General features: G+C 40.0%; 1 protein-coding gene and 1 long non-coding RNA gene across 4 annotated transcripts in view; one reads left to right on the top strand and one right to left on the bottom strand.

Annotated features, from left to right (window-relative positions):
- Positions 1-12,667, bottom strand: part of LOC147129308 (uncharacterized) — a 39,932-nt gene extending 27,265 nt beyond the window's left edge. Inside the window, exons 1-4 of the long non-coding RNA XR_015082736.1 lie at positions 11,920-12,667; positions 11,636-11,797; positions 10,592-10,713; positions 2,141-2,319 (exon numbers count right to left, since the gene is read on the bottom strand). This is a non-coding gene — a long non-coding RNA (uncharacterized LOC147129308). The remainder of the gene's footprint in view (positions 1-2,140; positions 2,320-10,591; positions 10,714-11,635; positions 11,798-11,919) is intronic.
- The window catches only part of LOC147129307 (urotensin-2 receptor), a 38,318-nt gene that overhangs the window by 22,087 nt on the left and 1,724 nt on the right, over positions 1-14,507 (top strand). For 2 of the 3 annotated variants that reach the window (XM_086017544.1, XM_086017545.1), the window contains exons 3-4: positions 11,671-12,789; positions 13,664-13,843. In XM_086017544.1, the coding sequence (XP_085873670.1) occupies positions 11,870-12,789; positions 13,664-13,793 (1,050 nt within the window). In that variant the 5' untranslated portion in view covers positions 11,671-11,869 and the 3' untranslated portion in view covers positions 13,794-13,843. Of the gene's footprint in view, positions 1-11,670; positions 12,790-13,663; positions 13,848-14,507 lie in introns of all 3 variants that reach the window. The other variant, XM_086017546.1, reaches the window with a different exon arrangement.

Here is a 14,507-nt window from a genome sequence, read left to right as displayed (position 1 = left end):
CGCCAAATAAGATATGAAAGTCATGACGGACAAGTGTAGACCTGAGATTACAACCCCAGGTAGTCATATGCAGGTTAGTTTCCCGGTACGACCGTTAAATGTCGGATCAGTGATCCCGCAGCATGTGTGAGGTAATTATCTATCTTCCTAACAAGAATGGCGTTATAAATATGGTGAGTTTAATTATGGCCATAAGCTTTTGGCTCGTGCATGCATCCTCACAACTTCTCACTGATCTGCTGTAAATGTCAGCCCCTGTCATAATTACGCTGCGTATACATGCTTGGAATGTGGATGGGGTTTTTTTTTCTACTTCCTTCCTACCACTTGCATAACTCCTTTTGTCCGTGTTATTTTTTTTATTTTTTTTTTTCTAATAGTTTGATTCTCCTCAAGGACAGGAATGTGAAAAATATTCATTGGACGGTTCTTTCTCGTTATATTTTTTTGGGGTCGTTTCAAGATACAGTATTGTGGGCTGAGGCAGGGAGCAGTGTCGTCTTATTACATCTCATATGTCCCAAAGCCTAAAACTCCACATTTATTAAGGCTTCATCATGCCGTTACCTTTAAATGAATCCGTCACAATATCACTCCGCCAATCCCTCTCCGTGGCCTGTCTCACGTCGCGTCGCATTAGACATTCTCCTGCTGCAGATATCGTACCGTAAGATTTTGCTATTGCTAAATGTGTGAACTCTGCTACTTATGGTGTCCTTTTATAAAATTACAAATCTTTAACATGGACCAACATTTTGGTTATTAAATGAAGGCTTTTTTGCGAACGGTGTGGCTATTCATGCTGTCAGAGAAAACAAATTTATAAAAAATGAGTGCAGACACTGCATGCTGAGGCAATACTATGAAAAATTACAATCAATAGACAGTCAGGATGATTTACGAGTTTGTGAAGCATTTACTGTATGTCCAAGTCCTCTATTGTGTGAAGTGTGTGCGCCAAGTGCTTTGAATACATTGAAGGAAGAATATTTTATATATTTGCAGCCCATTTACCATGTGCCCTCTATGTGACAAACTGACTTAGACCTTTACCTTGACTTTACAGTTTGGCCGGACATTCATGTAGAAAATGGCTGGGAACATTCATCAAACCTATTGTAACATAATAATATTTATATATATATATATATATATATATATATATATATAGATATAATATTCCCATTGATCAACCCAGTGTTTGTTTTTTTTACAAGACACTTTGATTTATCTATCAGACTACAATATGAAATATTTGTGTGGAATTATAGTAATCATTCAGATTTACTTAAATGGTAAAAAAAAAAAAATGGCCGTTCATTTTTTAATTTTTTAAAAATATTCACAAGGCGGAAACTCCATGTAAAAATTTTAAAAATGAAAAAAATGGACAAATGTTTTTCACAGGACAGCGACGATATATTTTTTAATGTGTTTATATTGACAGGGCGTAATCAATTTGTACGCTGCACTCGCGGTGAGTACCTGATGCATATCGGATTTTTATCACATTGGAGGATATCCAAACCGTGCAATTTAAGAGTTGAGAAGACTTGTTCCTCTTTGTGCTCTTGCTGATTATCAGAGCGCTTCATTGCCATTGTTGACGCTCTAATGATTACACTAATGGAAGAGTAGACCAATAATTAGATTTGAAGCGATAAAATCCTCGCACAGTCCATAAACCGGTTATGTCGCTCTGGCTACAAAGTGATGACCAACAGGCAATTGCCGAACACAGAAGAGCCGTAAAATCCCTCACGTCTCATTGGCATTGCTGCTTGATCCTGCCAATATTCTAGAGCTTGCTATTGATCACTGTGATGCTGGTGGGATAAGTGAGAAGAACCGGTTAAAAAGAACAACAGGTTAAGGGCTTACTAATTGGCAAATTGTATTCTCTTAGAATTGCGTGCATTTGATTCAGATCACAAATCAGTTTTTCGGAGCAACTTTGTGACCGCCTGCAGGACGCATACAAACACCATTCACAAAAAGAAAGACAGAGAACAACATAGGACTGGCACGCAAAATCCCCATTCCCTAATCGTGTAAACGGCAGCAAACGAGTACCAATTGGAGTCAAAAGTTCCACTTCTAACTATGGAAACGTTTTTCTTTTGAGTTTAAAATTGCTTACCTTAACTTGAATCCCACATTGCATTGTAGCCAAAGGTAGAACCCTGGTCGGTTATTACGTCTTTTGGTGCTGTAAACTCCTATCACCCGTCCTCCAATCACGGCCTTCAGCCCAGGCTGCACACCTGTGTTTGGTTGGGGTTAATCATTGCCGGTCAATTATGGCCTCAGGCTTGGAATCTAGGAATACAGATGAACCGGTTAACCAGTTGAGCCTTCAATCTGGTGTCAGGATTAGGACAGAGTCACCTGGTGACAGATTTCACATGCTAAAGAAAGTGGTGGTAATGCACCCAAATTATTTGCCAACCACTAAAAGAAGGAATGAAGAAGAAATGGAGGAAGAAGTAGTAGTCATGGCAACTAACGTGACGTATCGCTACTATCGGCGGCACTACACCGGGGCTAGCTGCGGGGTTCTTGCAGCCCTGTCAAGGGATCTGTGTAACCCCGGTTAAGATCCTACAGCACTTTGTTTGATATCCAAAAATATATTTATAAATAATTTTCTCAGCCCCCTCATATGTATCGTCAAGCCCCCCTTTAGACCTGGGAAATAGAAAAATCCTGAAGCCGTGCCTGACCACAATTTCACCTTTGAAACAGGAATTTGGGGTGTTAGCCTAAGATCTCATTTTAATACATACCAGCCGCACCTGAGTATAAGTCACAGGACCAGACAAACTATGAAAAAAAAAACGTGCAACTTATCCACCAAAATATACGATACTTAATACGTTTGATTATTATCAGTCAATGTGTGACAACATATTGACATTGCTACAACATACTGCATTGGAAACTAAACAATAGAATTCTGTACTTTGCAGAAATGTTCCAGGACTCAGTGTCCCTGCTCTATAAAATTCTCAGCAGCTGCATATATTGCTGTTGTAGGAAAGATTGGGCTTGTTTTGTCCTAAAGAAGACTCCAACAAATAAGAAAAAAAATGAACAGGTGGAACCAATTGGCCTCTTTTATATATAAAAGGCCTTTAATTTTCTCCATGAGTCAGGCCTTTGAAGTATTTATTACACCAAACGGCATGCTGTTTACGAAACAGACTGGTGGTATTGATGCCGATGTAACTGTGAAACTCATTAAAAACTAAATGGTGTGGGGCATCGGAGCTCACATGGTCGCTGCTTTTGATCAGGGTGACCGGGGAATTGCTGAGCTCAAACATTATTAGCGCATCCCTCAAGTATGATCCCCGTGCACCAGTGCAGCGATGTACGTTTTTCTCATGATAGCCATGGTCACGGATCACAAACCACAAATCCACAGAGGCTCAATGTACTCGCGGTAATTAGTGTTCTGATCTGTGCGTCAAAAAAAATGAACACGATAGGTGGATTGAGCCAAACTTTAGTAGTAGTCCAGGACTTGTTGAAAACAAGCAGACTAGAAAATTGATTTAAAAATTCATAAGAGCTCAACGTGAGAGTGCAACATCAAACATAGTCTTTTTAGAGAATGAACAACGCATTAAAGTGCAACAGTGACAATGTGAATTATTATGCTATAAAAATATCAGTGACATCTACTTAATCTGAAGACACCAGGGGAGACAGTTTAAATTCCACTGAAATGTGTGTTTGCACCACACTATTTTTTTCATTATTTCACATTTTTTACATACAGTCAAAATCGTATCAGTAGCCTAAGCTTCATTACATTTCTTTACAGAGTTGTGTGTATCTAGAGCGTAGTAGTAACACTTCCTGTCCCTTACATAATATGTTCCGTTTGGGAAAAGATACAGTTCAATGTGTCTCGTTACTGTATCTGTAATGAAGCAAATATGCTGAATTGTGGACCCAAGAGCAGAACAACGACAGAAGTGACAAAATGGCCGCCCCCGGAGATGGCTATAAACGAGTGCATTAACACTTATTCCACAAACGCAATATTTATCAGAATGCCCCGTTTCAACTAGTGGGCTTGCATAGAACATATTCTTGAAAAAAAATATGTTTGCGTTGACTTCCGCTTTAAGCTTCCTCTGTCTTTTGGAGACATTGGAAGGAAGTTGTTTTTTTTGGACTTGCTCGACTTGGCAATGCCACAACCCTTTAACAGTATTACATTTGACAGGTTAATTTGCTTCAGGAGAGAAGATGGATCTCACACCCTAATTGTCCTTATTGGCACCTTCTAGTCATTGATCATTGTGACATTTATGCAGACTGACTGAATCAATCAAATAGTAATGAACACATACCTACTTCAAGTATACCTACCGGTATGCCTATGAGAGAAGTGCAAATGACGGTCCTGTGCGATAATGACATCCTGCATTAGCAAAGAAAGTTGAAAATAAGTCTGTCTGTCTGAAAAAACATGATTGAGTTTCACCAAAATGTATGTTATATATCTACTCATGCCCACTTCATACTCTGGAAACATTCGAAAGATGGTCACATTGATGATTTTATGGACATCGAAAAGCCGTTGGCTCTTCAAAATGCCTCCTAGACAAAAATGTCACTTTTTGTATGAAAACTGTGATCGATCCTCACCAAAATATATTTTGGATTTTATAGATGCCATTAAGCTGTTGCCTCTTCATAGGCTGGAGACTTCATTCAAGTAAACAGGTGCTGGATGGCTCCCATTGGCAACGGCTTAACGACGTCTATAAAATCCAAAATAGTGGCGCAATCGTTTTAATATTTTGGGAATATAAAGTGAGCATGTTCGCATAAATATTGGTGAGGGTTGATCACTGTTTTCCTGCATTAAATGATTTTTTTTCTGTGGGGGTACATGAAGCAGAAATAGCTTACGACATTCTAAAATAAAAAAAAAATTATAGCGACCATCGTTCTAATATTGAAGAGAAACGTGCGGGACTCCCACTAATTATTACATTCAACATTGTAATGGGGAATTGTACCGTATATTTTTTAATCATTTGTTTTTTTGTTTCTATTGTTAAACAATTCCATTGGCCAAAAGGATTGAGGAACATTAACTCCCACTAAACTAATACATGTTTTTAAGCACTAGATACATAACATGACCTTGACCTTTGACTTTTATTTTCAAATTATAATCAGATATGTTTCAACTTTCATGGAACCCTTTTAAAATCCAAAATATTTATTGGTTCTGCTGCACAGCATCCTTGATTCTGTCTCATTAGTTCACTGCCTTTATTTTTTTTTTTCTTTTACTATTTTTATTTAATATGGATTTCTTTATAAATGTTATACAAATTCATGACAAAGCCTTTGTTGTGCCCTTTGAGAAATTGTTTAGTCTCCCCGTGAGTAAATATCGCTCCACTAAAGCTGTTTAGCAGTTTTAAATCTGGCAGGTTAATTTACTCGAAGACCAATAAGACCCTTGCAACCCAACACACCCACATCCCCAACCGTTACATCTTAATTGTCCTTATTGGTTCAGTCGGGGTAATGTGATTGGGTTCAGTAATGGGTTGAAGCCTGATTTGGGCTTCACGAAATGACTGTTGACATCTTTGACAAGGACTAATCTGCAATCAAGGAGCCCATAAAGCCCATGAGTCAGCCAAGTCAAATCAATACAATACACTGTTGATCAATGTTCACCAGTTGGCCAATGATGAGAAGTCATGATAATTTCGTCTCTTATCTAAGTAATATGCGGTAAATTGGAAATTAAATTTTTTTTTAAAAAACGGACATTTGGGATTTCTTTGAAAATCTGATCGGGGCATTTTTCTGAATTGTGTTAAAATAGAAGGCAGACCTATGAGGATGTGGCTCTTCCACCTATGCGAGTCTAGGACAATACTAAAAAGAACGAAAACTCCACTCATGCACTGAGTTAGACTACATTTCGCCATTTTTTTATCCTCAGATTGGCCTCTGGAAATGATGAAGCGTGTTTGGTCGCAAGGCATAATGAAAAACGGCTTCAAGGCAGGCTGAACTTGGAAATACCTTTCGGGCACTCAATATTTCGCTTACAGCAAGCCAATATAAAGGGGAGAAAAGACTGAGTAGAGTAAGGACAACATTCATAAGAGTTTTGCTCAAGTTTCGAATGAAAGTAACTGAAAATGAAATCTAGTTTGAAGCACAAATGAATGGGAGCACCATTATGATTATTTCATCCATACCGGTGCAAATGCAAGAGTAGCTCAATTGAAAGGATTTTTTTTATTTTTTTTAATCTCATTGTTTACAGCGTCAATTATGGATAAGCAGGCTTAGTGATCTAAGGCTGTTCTTAGCAGGTTTAAAGCCCTCTTTGGTATTCCGTTGCACAAATAAAGACGGATGAGCAGGGTTTGGTTCAGCTCTTTGTGTCTATAAAATTTACGCTGCAGAAATCACTTTAGTTACACTCGACCTGTGCCATAAAATCACCCTCTAACCCTGCTCTGCATTTGCGCCTCTCTCTGCGGAGGCTCAAGGAGAGGACACCAAGCAATTCTCCCCCTCCATACAATACAAACAAAATGCAAAAAGTATGTTGTACGGTATTTTTTTTTTTTTTTCTTTCTTTTCTTTGAGGTCAAACTGCTCCTCACTGCTTTGTTTACTTGCTCCGCAGCCAGATGGCGTCCTCTTGTACAACAGCCTCGCCAGAAGGCAAAGACGTACACATGCACACACGGGGAAATGCTTCACACAAACCCACTTGAAAGGGTGCATTATTTCACAGCGCTCAGCAATCACAATAAACAGCCTAGAAGACACCGCAAAGATGCAGGAACACATCATCCTAAAAATACTTTAGGAATCAACACTGTAGGTGTATCAAACGATTAACTTTTGTCTCGTCGGTACTAGTTTGCCGTGTTTTCTATACTATTCACTCTCCCCCACGAGAATACACAGCTACATAGCTAATTGACTGACTAAATCATAAAATGATAGATTGTGCTGGTGTCGCTAATCAAGTACCCATGGGTGCATGAATTATTCCACACCTGCAAGCTGACAGATCGCATTCATTACATGACTGCTGCTATTTTCATGCCTTTCTGTTCACATCAACCACAGGTACCAAAAATCTAGACCAATTTGAGCAGCATTGATCGGCTAGCCTAGCTTCTTCGACCGCTGCTCTATATTTGACCATGATGGCAATTACATCATGTTTTCATTGCGATATGCCGGTAAAAACAACTCTCATTCGTCATTCTTTACTGTTTAAACACAAGAAATCTCTCCAGCTGTTGATGTTGGTGCATTCACAAGACTGCTGCGAGAAAGGCTTGGTCTTCAGTCCCTTGCTAAAATAACAGAAACTGAAATAGCACACCAAGACAAACTATTACTTTCCTGTAAATGAGAAAACTAATAAAACGAGGGGTTCTTTTCTGCGTTGTAAGCCAGCTGACACAGAGTTATTGCTCTATTGATCCATGTATTCCCATAGCCCTCAGTGGTAATAACATCTCAAGTTACTTTGACAATGACGTTTAGACTATTTGTGTCAAAATGAATCGCCTCCTGCTTTCAACTGACACTTGAGACTTTTTAAACTGCACAACGGAGACCTAAACACTTTGGCCGTCCATTCATTTTCTGTATCGCTTGTGAGTTTGGGCCTTTGCCTCCGTAAACTCATGCAATTTAATAGCCTGCCCCTGTTTCATATCCGCGTTCTATAGCATTTGTGTTAGGGTACAAACTGGACGAGTCAATTGCAGGGTACATATAGACAAGCGATCAGTCACACTTACATTCACACCTATGGGCAATTTAATATTTAAAGTGGAAGGCAACCCTCCATTTTTTTTTTTTTTTTTTTTTTTTTTTTTTTAACAATATGTTGTATGCGCGGCGGCACGGTGGTCGACTGGTTAGCACGTCCGCCTCACAGTTCAGAGGTCGTGGGTTTGATCCCGGCTCCGGCCTCCCTGTGTGGAGTTTGCATGTTCTCCCCGTGCCTGCGTGGGTTTTCTCCGGGTACTCCGGTTTCCTCCCACATCCCAAAAACATGCATGGTAAGTTGATTGGACACTCTAAATTGCCCCTGGGTGTGATTGTGAGTGTGGGTGATTGTTTGTCTCTGTGTGCCCTGCGATTGGCTGGCAACCAATTCAGGGTGCCCCCCGCCTACTGCCCGAAGACAGCTGGGATAGGCTCCAGCACGCCCGCGACACTTGTGAGGATAAGCGGTATAGATAATGGATGGATGGATGTTGTATGCGCCTGTCACTCGTCTAAATATAGCATTCTTACAATTGCATTGGTGGAATATGAGTTAAGATGCAAAATTCACTGAGATGGATAAAAACAGGTAGATTTTGCTGCTTAATTCATATCCCACAAACACAATATTAATCCGAATATCAGGTTTAGACTAGTGGGGCTGCATAGAACATATTGTAAAGAAAATCTTGGTGTTGACTTCCCCTTTAACTCATCTAATTGAATATTTTGGGGATATGGAAGGAAGCCAAAGTACTTGGAGAAACCCCGCACAAGCATAGGAGAGCATGCAAACGCCCCACAGGGAGTCCAGTTTTAGTGTTTGTCTTTTTTATGCATCTGCTATGAGCTATTCTAACGTTAACTGCAAGCACACAGAGGCACTCTCACATAAGAAAAAAATACATTAAGCAATATCAATTGACTTGACTCAGCAATTATTGTCGCTGTAAATGTTAATGAGTGAGAGACAAACTCCGACTTTCAAACCAATGCTTTGTGTTAAGATTTTGATCTGTCAAGAAGCTGACAAAGTAATATTTAAAAGGTTCCGATAGAATTGCACAAAGGAATATTTTATCTGGAACTATTAAAGTGGTAATTGCTTACCTCGGGCAAAAACAATCTCCAACAAGAAATGTATGATAGTATAGGGCCGGTATTGTATTGTATGAAAGAACAGCACTCCAAATCGGTAAGCAATACTTTCAACATGAAGCGGTGGCAAGGTCAGTTGTGCCTTCAAACCAACAACAGCTAATTATATTTCCATAATTGGCTGCTGTCATTCATCAGAAATATTTTTAATTCCCTTCCCTATAATACAAAACTGGGGTGAGCGTGTCGATGTGACATCTGTGCCGCATGCCTCTAGTTGACACTGTAATTAATTAGGCTATTGCATCAGGGCCGCTGTTGGGAATTTAGGTTACTTCTATCCATCCATCTATTTTCTAGTACATCATTTGTCCTCATTAGGGTCGAGGATAAGATGGAGCCTATCGCGGCTGACTTTGGCCAAGAGGCAGGGAACACCCTGGATCAGTCAACAGCCAATCAGAGGGCAGATGGGGCTCATTGGAAATAGAATAGGAATAACACGCTGACCAGCCAGAATGCTATGACCACTCTGACAATGTAATGCTTTCAAGCACAAGGGTTGTGGAAGGTGATCTCCAAGTGCCCACGTCAGCGATGATCTGTGATCGCCCTGGACAACTTTACATCAACCACAAATGGAGTTCCTTATAAATGTATTTTGTGCAAGGGAAATAAAAAATCCTTAGTAACTTCTCCCAGGACTTCAGCAAGAAAAAGTTTGTGCCTCCGTAAAACACACAACGCCCTTCACAGATCATTAAAGAACTATGACCGCGGAGGCGGAATCATTATTGCAGGACCATAAAAATAAGACTGGTCGACATATCGGTGTGAGTCAGCCTTTTCTGACATCAGTGTCATCAAATATAAATTAAGAAGAGCACGGATTTAGAGTTCTGATGTTTGAAAATGTTCAGAATTGTGCATGGCTATGCTTGTTAGGTTGGTGAGTATAATTTCAGTTTTTATACGGTAATGTGTTTTTAAATATTAAAAGGCACGCATACTGTGACATTTTCAACACTGTGAAAAAAATATTACAGGTCATATTTTGAGATGGATTAAGGCTATCATAATCCCATTGCCTGTGTCAAACCCAATGAATTAATCTCTCCCAAAAGGGTTGCCCACCCTCTCCAGCCATCTTCACTTGAGCACTTGAGCCCCTTGCTTGTGCCATTGGGAAAATTGAATTTAAAAGGTATTACGATGTTTAACCATATTGACATATTCTTTGGCAGGCTTTCTGGGTACAAGATCAACTGGTCCTTGAATGAAGCTATCTCTTTAAATAGTCTTACATAGTCGTTTGAGCTCGACTACCATTGTATAAAAGTCAGTCGGTATGCCATGTGTTGGTATTAATGTCACATTTCCAAGTGACAGAGCTTTGCATTTGAATAGCACCAAATTATTCAAGACTGTGCAGAATGATTTAAATAGAATGTCAAATTTACCATTACCCCTGCGGGGGAGGGCACAGGTGCTCAAAATGAACATTCTCCCAAGATTAGCTTTTCTTTTTTCTGGTATCCCTTTGAAAATGCCTCAGAAATGGATTAAAGTTCTTAAAGTAAAAAAATAAAATAAAATAAAAAATAGAATGAGTGAAAAGAATGTATCTCCCTGTAGGAAGAAGTGTGGATTAGGGATTGCAGATGTTTATGCATATCATTTAGCATACAAAGATACATACCCAGTATCCTGGGCATACAAGAAAGATGAAGCGGATGTGAGTAGATGGAAGTGGCGTCAACGGAAGATTATATGTATCTGAAAACTGTAAAAATGGCTCCTTAGCTTCCTTTTGGTCTCGCCCTAAAAAAAAAAAAAAAGGAAAAAAGAAAAACAGCTAAAGCAATACATAAACAACTTGAAATGAATGGTTTATGCACTTGTGTCCTATATGGAAAATATTCATTATTTATGGCTGGCAGGAAACCGATAAACAATAATGCATGGGTAGATAAAATATAATAAGGAATAATTTTCAGTAGTTATAGTAGTTAGTGACTTTTTTCTCCTGTCTTGTGGCATGTCATGTACTCAGTGATAGCTGAGTTGAAAGACATTTTGAAATATACATGGAAATACCTACATCTTTATTTTCATTTAAACCAATCAAGCTAAATGTAAAATAAGATTATTGTTTTTATGCTACATGCACTATGGGAAATCCTAATAGTACTACTTCTGGTTTTGAAATGTATATTTCATGTACATTTTACATAATTGTTTTTTATGATAGCCATTCATTGTTGTTTTATTGTGTATGGATATTCAAACTGCTTTATATTTTATTTTGAAATAAATATGAATATTTATTACCACAAATAACAGCACAAAGATCAATCGGTACCGTTGAGTACCGGAATCCACTGAATCGAACCATTCCAAATGTGAAAATGTATTTTTAACCTTATTATTATTTCTTATAAATTGAACAATAGCTGTGCCTACGCTTAAATATTGCATTTTCCATAACTTCTGGTTTCAAATTAAATAGGTTGTTAAAAATATCTAATGATGCATATTGTGTGTTTGTAACAGAAAACCACAATAATTAAATAAAGTATTGTTGAATGAACACTAAAGCAGAGATTTAAATTAAGAATCTATTTTTTCATGTTATTGTAATCCCTTATAGGGGAAAATCTATTTTATTGTGAGTATAACCTCTCACGGTTAAACGGTTTAGAGCAACTTTTGTGCTGGATCCTATTAGATTGTGCATGTGTACCATGTTGTGGCCAACGAGTGTGGAATTGTTTCCAGATCTTCGTTACGAGTGTTACGGTGATGACGTCAAGAGCAAAACTGCAGTGTGCAAGCTGCTGCGATCTCGCAGGCTGATGAGCGGCGGAAGAGAACGCTCGTGTGAACGGGCGCATCTTTCCTCAAACTTCTCCGGCGACGAGAAGGGAACGGGGACATTCATTTATGAGAAGGAAAAGCAAAAGGGGGAAAGAAGAGGATGACTAACAAGTCTTTTTTCAACACAGCCGACGAGGAACTCGTCATCACCTCTACTTTTGGGACCCTTCTGTCCGTCGTGTACATCGTCGGGGTGTCCGGCAACGTGTACACGCTGGTCGTGATGTGTCACTCCATCCGCTTCGCAACGTCCATGTACATCTCAATCATCAACTTGGCTCTGGCCGACTTGCTCTACCTGTCCACCATCCCGTTCGTGGTGTCCACCTACTTCCTGAAGGACTGGTACTTCGGCGACGTGGGGTGCCGCGTCCTGCTCAGCCTCGACCTGCTCACCATGCACGCTAGCATCTTCACGCTGACCGTCATGTGCTCCGAGCGCTACCTGGCCGTCACCAAGCCGCTAGACACGGTGCGCCGCTCCAAGAGTTACCGCAAGGCTCTGGCGTGGGGCGTGTGGCTCCTCTCCTTGCTCCTCACCGTGCCCATGACGGTCATGGTGGCCCAGACCAGCGCCGAATCGCCGGACGGGGGCGTGAAGAGGATGTGCGCGCCCACATGGGCGCCCCTCGCCTACAAAGTCTACGTGACGGTACTGTTCGGCACCAGCATCATGGCGCCGGGTCTCATCATCGGTTACCTGTACGTCAAGCTGGCGCGCACATACCTGGAGTCCCAGCGCAATTCGGTGATCAGCAAAGGCAGGAAGCGCTCGCCGAAACAAAAGGTTCTGCTCATGATCTTCACCATCGTGTTGGTGTTCTGGGCCTGTTTTCTGCCCTTTTGGATCTGGCAGCTGCTGCCGCTGTATCACAGCAAGCCGCTGAGCCTGGCCTCGAGGACGCATACCTGCATCAACTACCTGGTGGCCAGCCTCACCTACAGCAACAGCTGCATTAACCCTTTCCTCTACACGCTCCTCACCAAGAACTATAGGGAGTACCTGAAGAACAGACACAAGTATGTATGGCAAGCTTCTCGAGCACTTATTCGCATTCCAAAGCTTTCCGAGTTGATTTTGAAATGTGTTTGTTTACTGTACTGCTGTACAACCACACGGAAAAAGGAAAAGTCAAAAAGTCATTTAGGAATTGTAGTTGTCTTGACTTTATAACACAATGAATAATGTGACCTTTTTTTCGATCTTGCGCTTGACAAATACTCCATAAAAATTAACTAATACTGAAACTAAAAACTAAACTAAAATTAATCATTTTCAAAATAAATGGATGCTAACAAACACACTCTAAAAACTAACTGAATTAAAAAAAAACAAAGCCAAAATGAACTATTATGAAAAATCCAAAACTATTATAACCCCGGTACATACTGGTCAACTGGTCAAACTCTTCAATGACATTTGGGCCCAGCACAAGTCAAGCATAAAGTGAGGTCTAACTGTGTGCAAGGGTGGAGTATTCTGTCTTTCGGTATTTTCATAGTAGTAGTAGAAATGGCCGTTTGCGCCGTTGTGGGAATGAGCACAGCCGACTTGATTACCAGCCAATCGAAGTGGCTCCTCTCATTCAATTTAAAATTCGGTGCACGGTCTACATGGCTGAAGCATAACGGACTCGTTGGAGTCTATGCATCAAAAAATCTTTGGCTGTTTTTTTCCCCTGAAATATTAAGGATTCATTATTTCTTTCTGTATTATTGTCAGACAGGCTATTAGTTCATTTTAAAAAGATCTTTAGGTTTGTGTGTATGTCACTTCCTGACAATTACTGTGTACATGCATACACCCACGTGCACATTCACAAATTTGTTTGTTTTTTGTCTGTCTCACCCTGTTGTTGTTTCATAATTTAAAAACAACAACAAATCAAAACAGGAGCTTCTACAGGTACACGTCATCGTTTAAGCAGCGGCCGCCCAGCTTGTATTCGTGGGGCAAGGCCGCGTCCTCCAGCAACCAGTTCGAGTTCACGTCAGAAACACTCGTCATGGGGACGTTGAAGTGATGTGGGAGCCGCTTGGAATGGAAGTGGAGGCTTTATAGGAAGTGCAAGAGGTAGGTGAGAACTTAAAGAGAGCAATATATTGTTGTGACTTTCAGCTTGTTCCTCCAAACTTACGCTGACTATATGTCTTTAAGCATTCCCTTATCGCAAAACTAGATTTTATTACGCAGACCATTTTTTTCCAAATTAAACTTTTCATAGAAACAACAATGCATTTCTTAACATGGAAGTCAACCCTCCCCCAAAAAATTACAATAATATTTGCCTTCACTAGACTAAACACTGCATTCTGGTTAATATTGTGTTTGCGGAATGAGTTAAGCAGCAAAATCTACCCGTTTTTAGCCATCTCAGGGGGCGGCTATTTTGCAGCTTGCTGTCGATGGTTTCCTCTCAGAGCCTTTTTTCATGGCTATACTGATGTAACATCCAAAAAGATTTAAGCAGCGAATAACCTGGAACATATTCCGTTCAAGATGTTCTTTTTGGAAGATCAACTAATGCTCCAATGTGCCTCATGTTTTATGGAGGGCTCATATGATTTTTAATGAAAGAAAGCTTGTTTACTTTCATCAGCCTTATTAGCGTATTATCGGCTCAAACAGACGTCTGTTATTTTGAGCATCACGATGCTAGGACACAAAACTGACAGTTGTTGCTCAGGAGTAGTCGAATGTCGTATGTGTTGCAGTTCAAACTTCAAATTTTAAACCT

Source organism: Filicampus tigris, chromosome 19, assembly GCF_054856515.1.
Source record: "Filicampus tigris isolate MCC_2025a chromosome 19, RoL_Ftig_1.0, whole genome shotgun sequence".
Lineage (NCBI taxonomy): Eukaryota > Metazoa > Chordata > Actinopteri > Syngnathiformes > Syngnathidae > Filicampus > Filicampus tigris.
The sequence above is the reverse complement of the archived record's forward strand: the minus strand, read 5'-3'. Positions and strand labels throughout refer to the sequence as shown.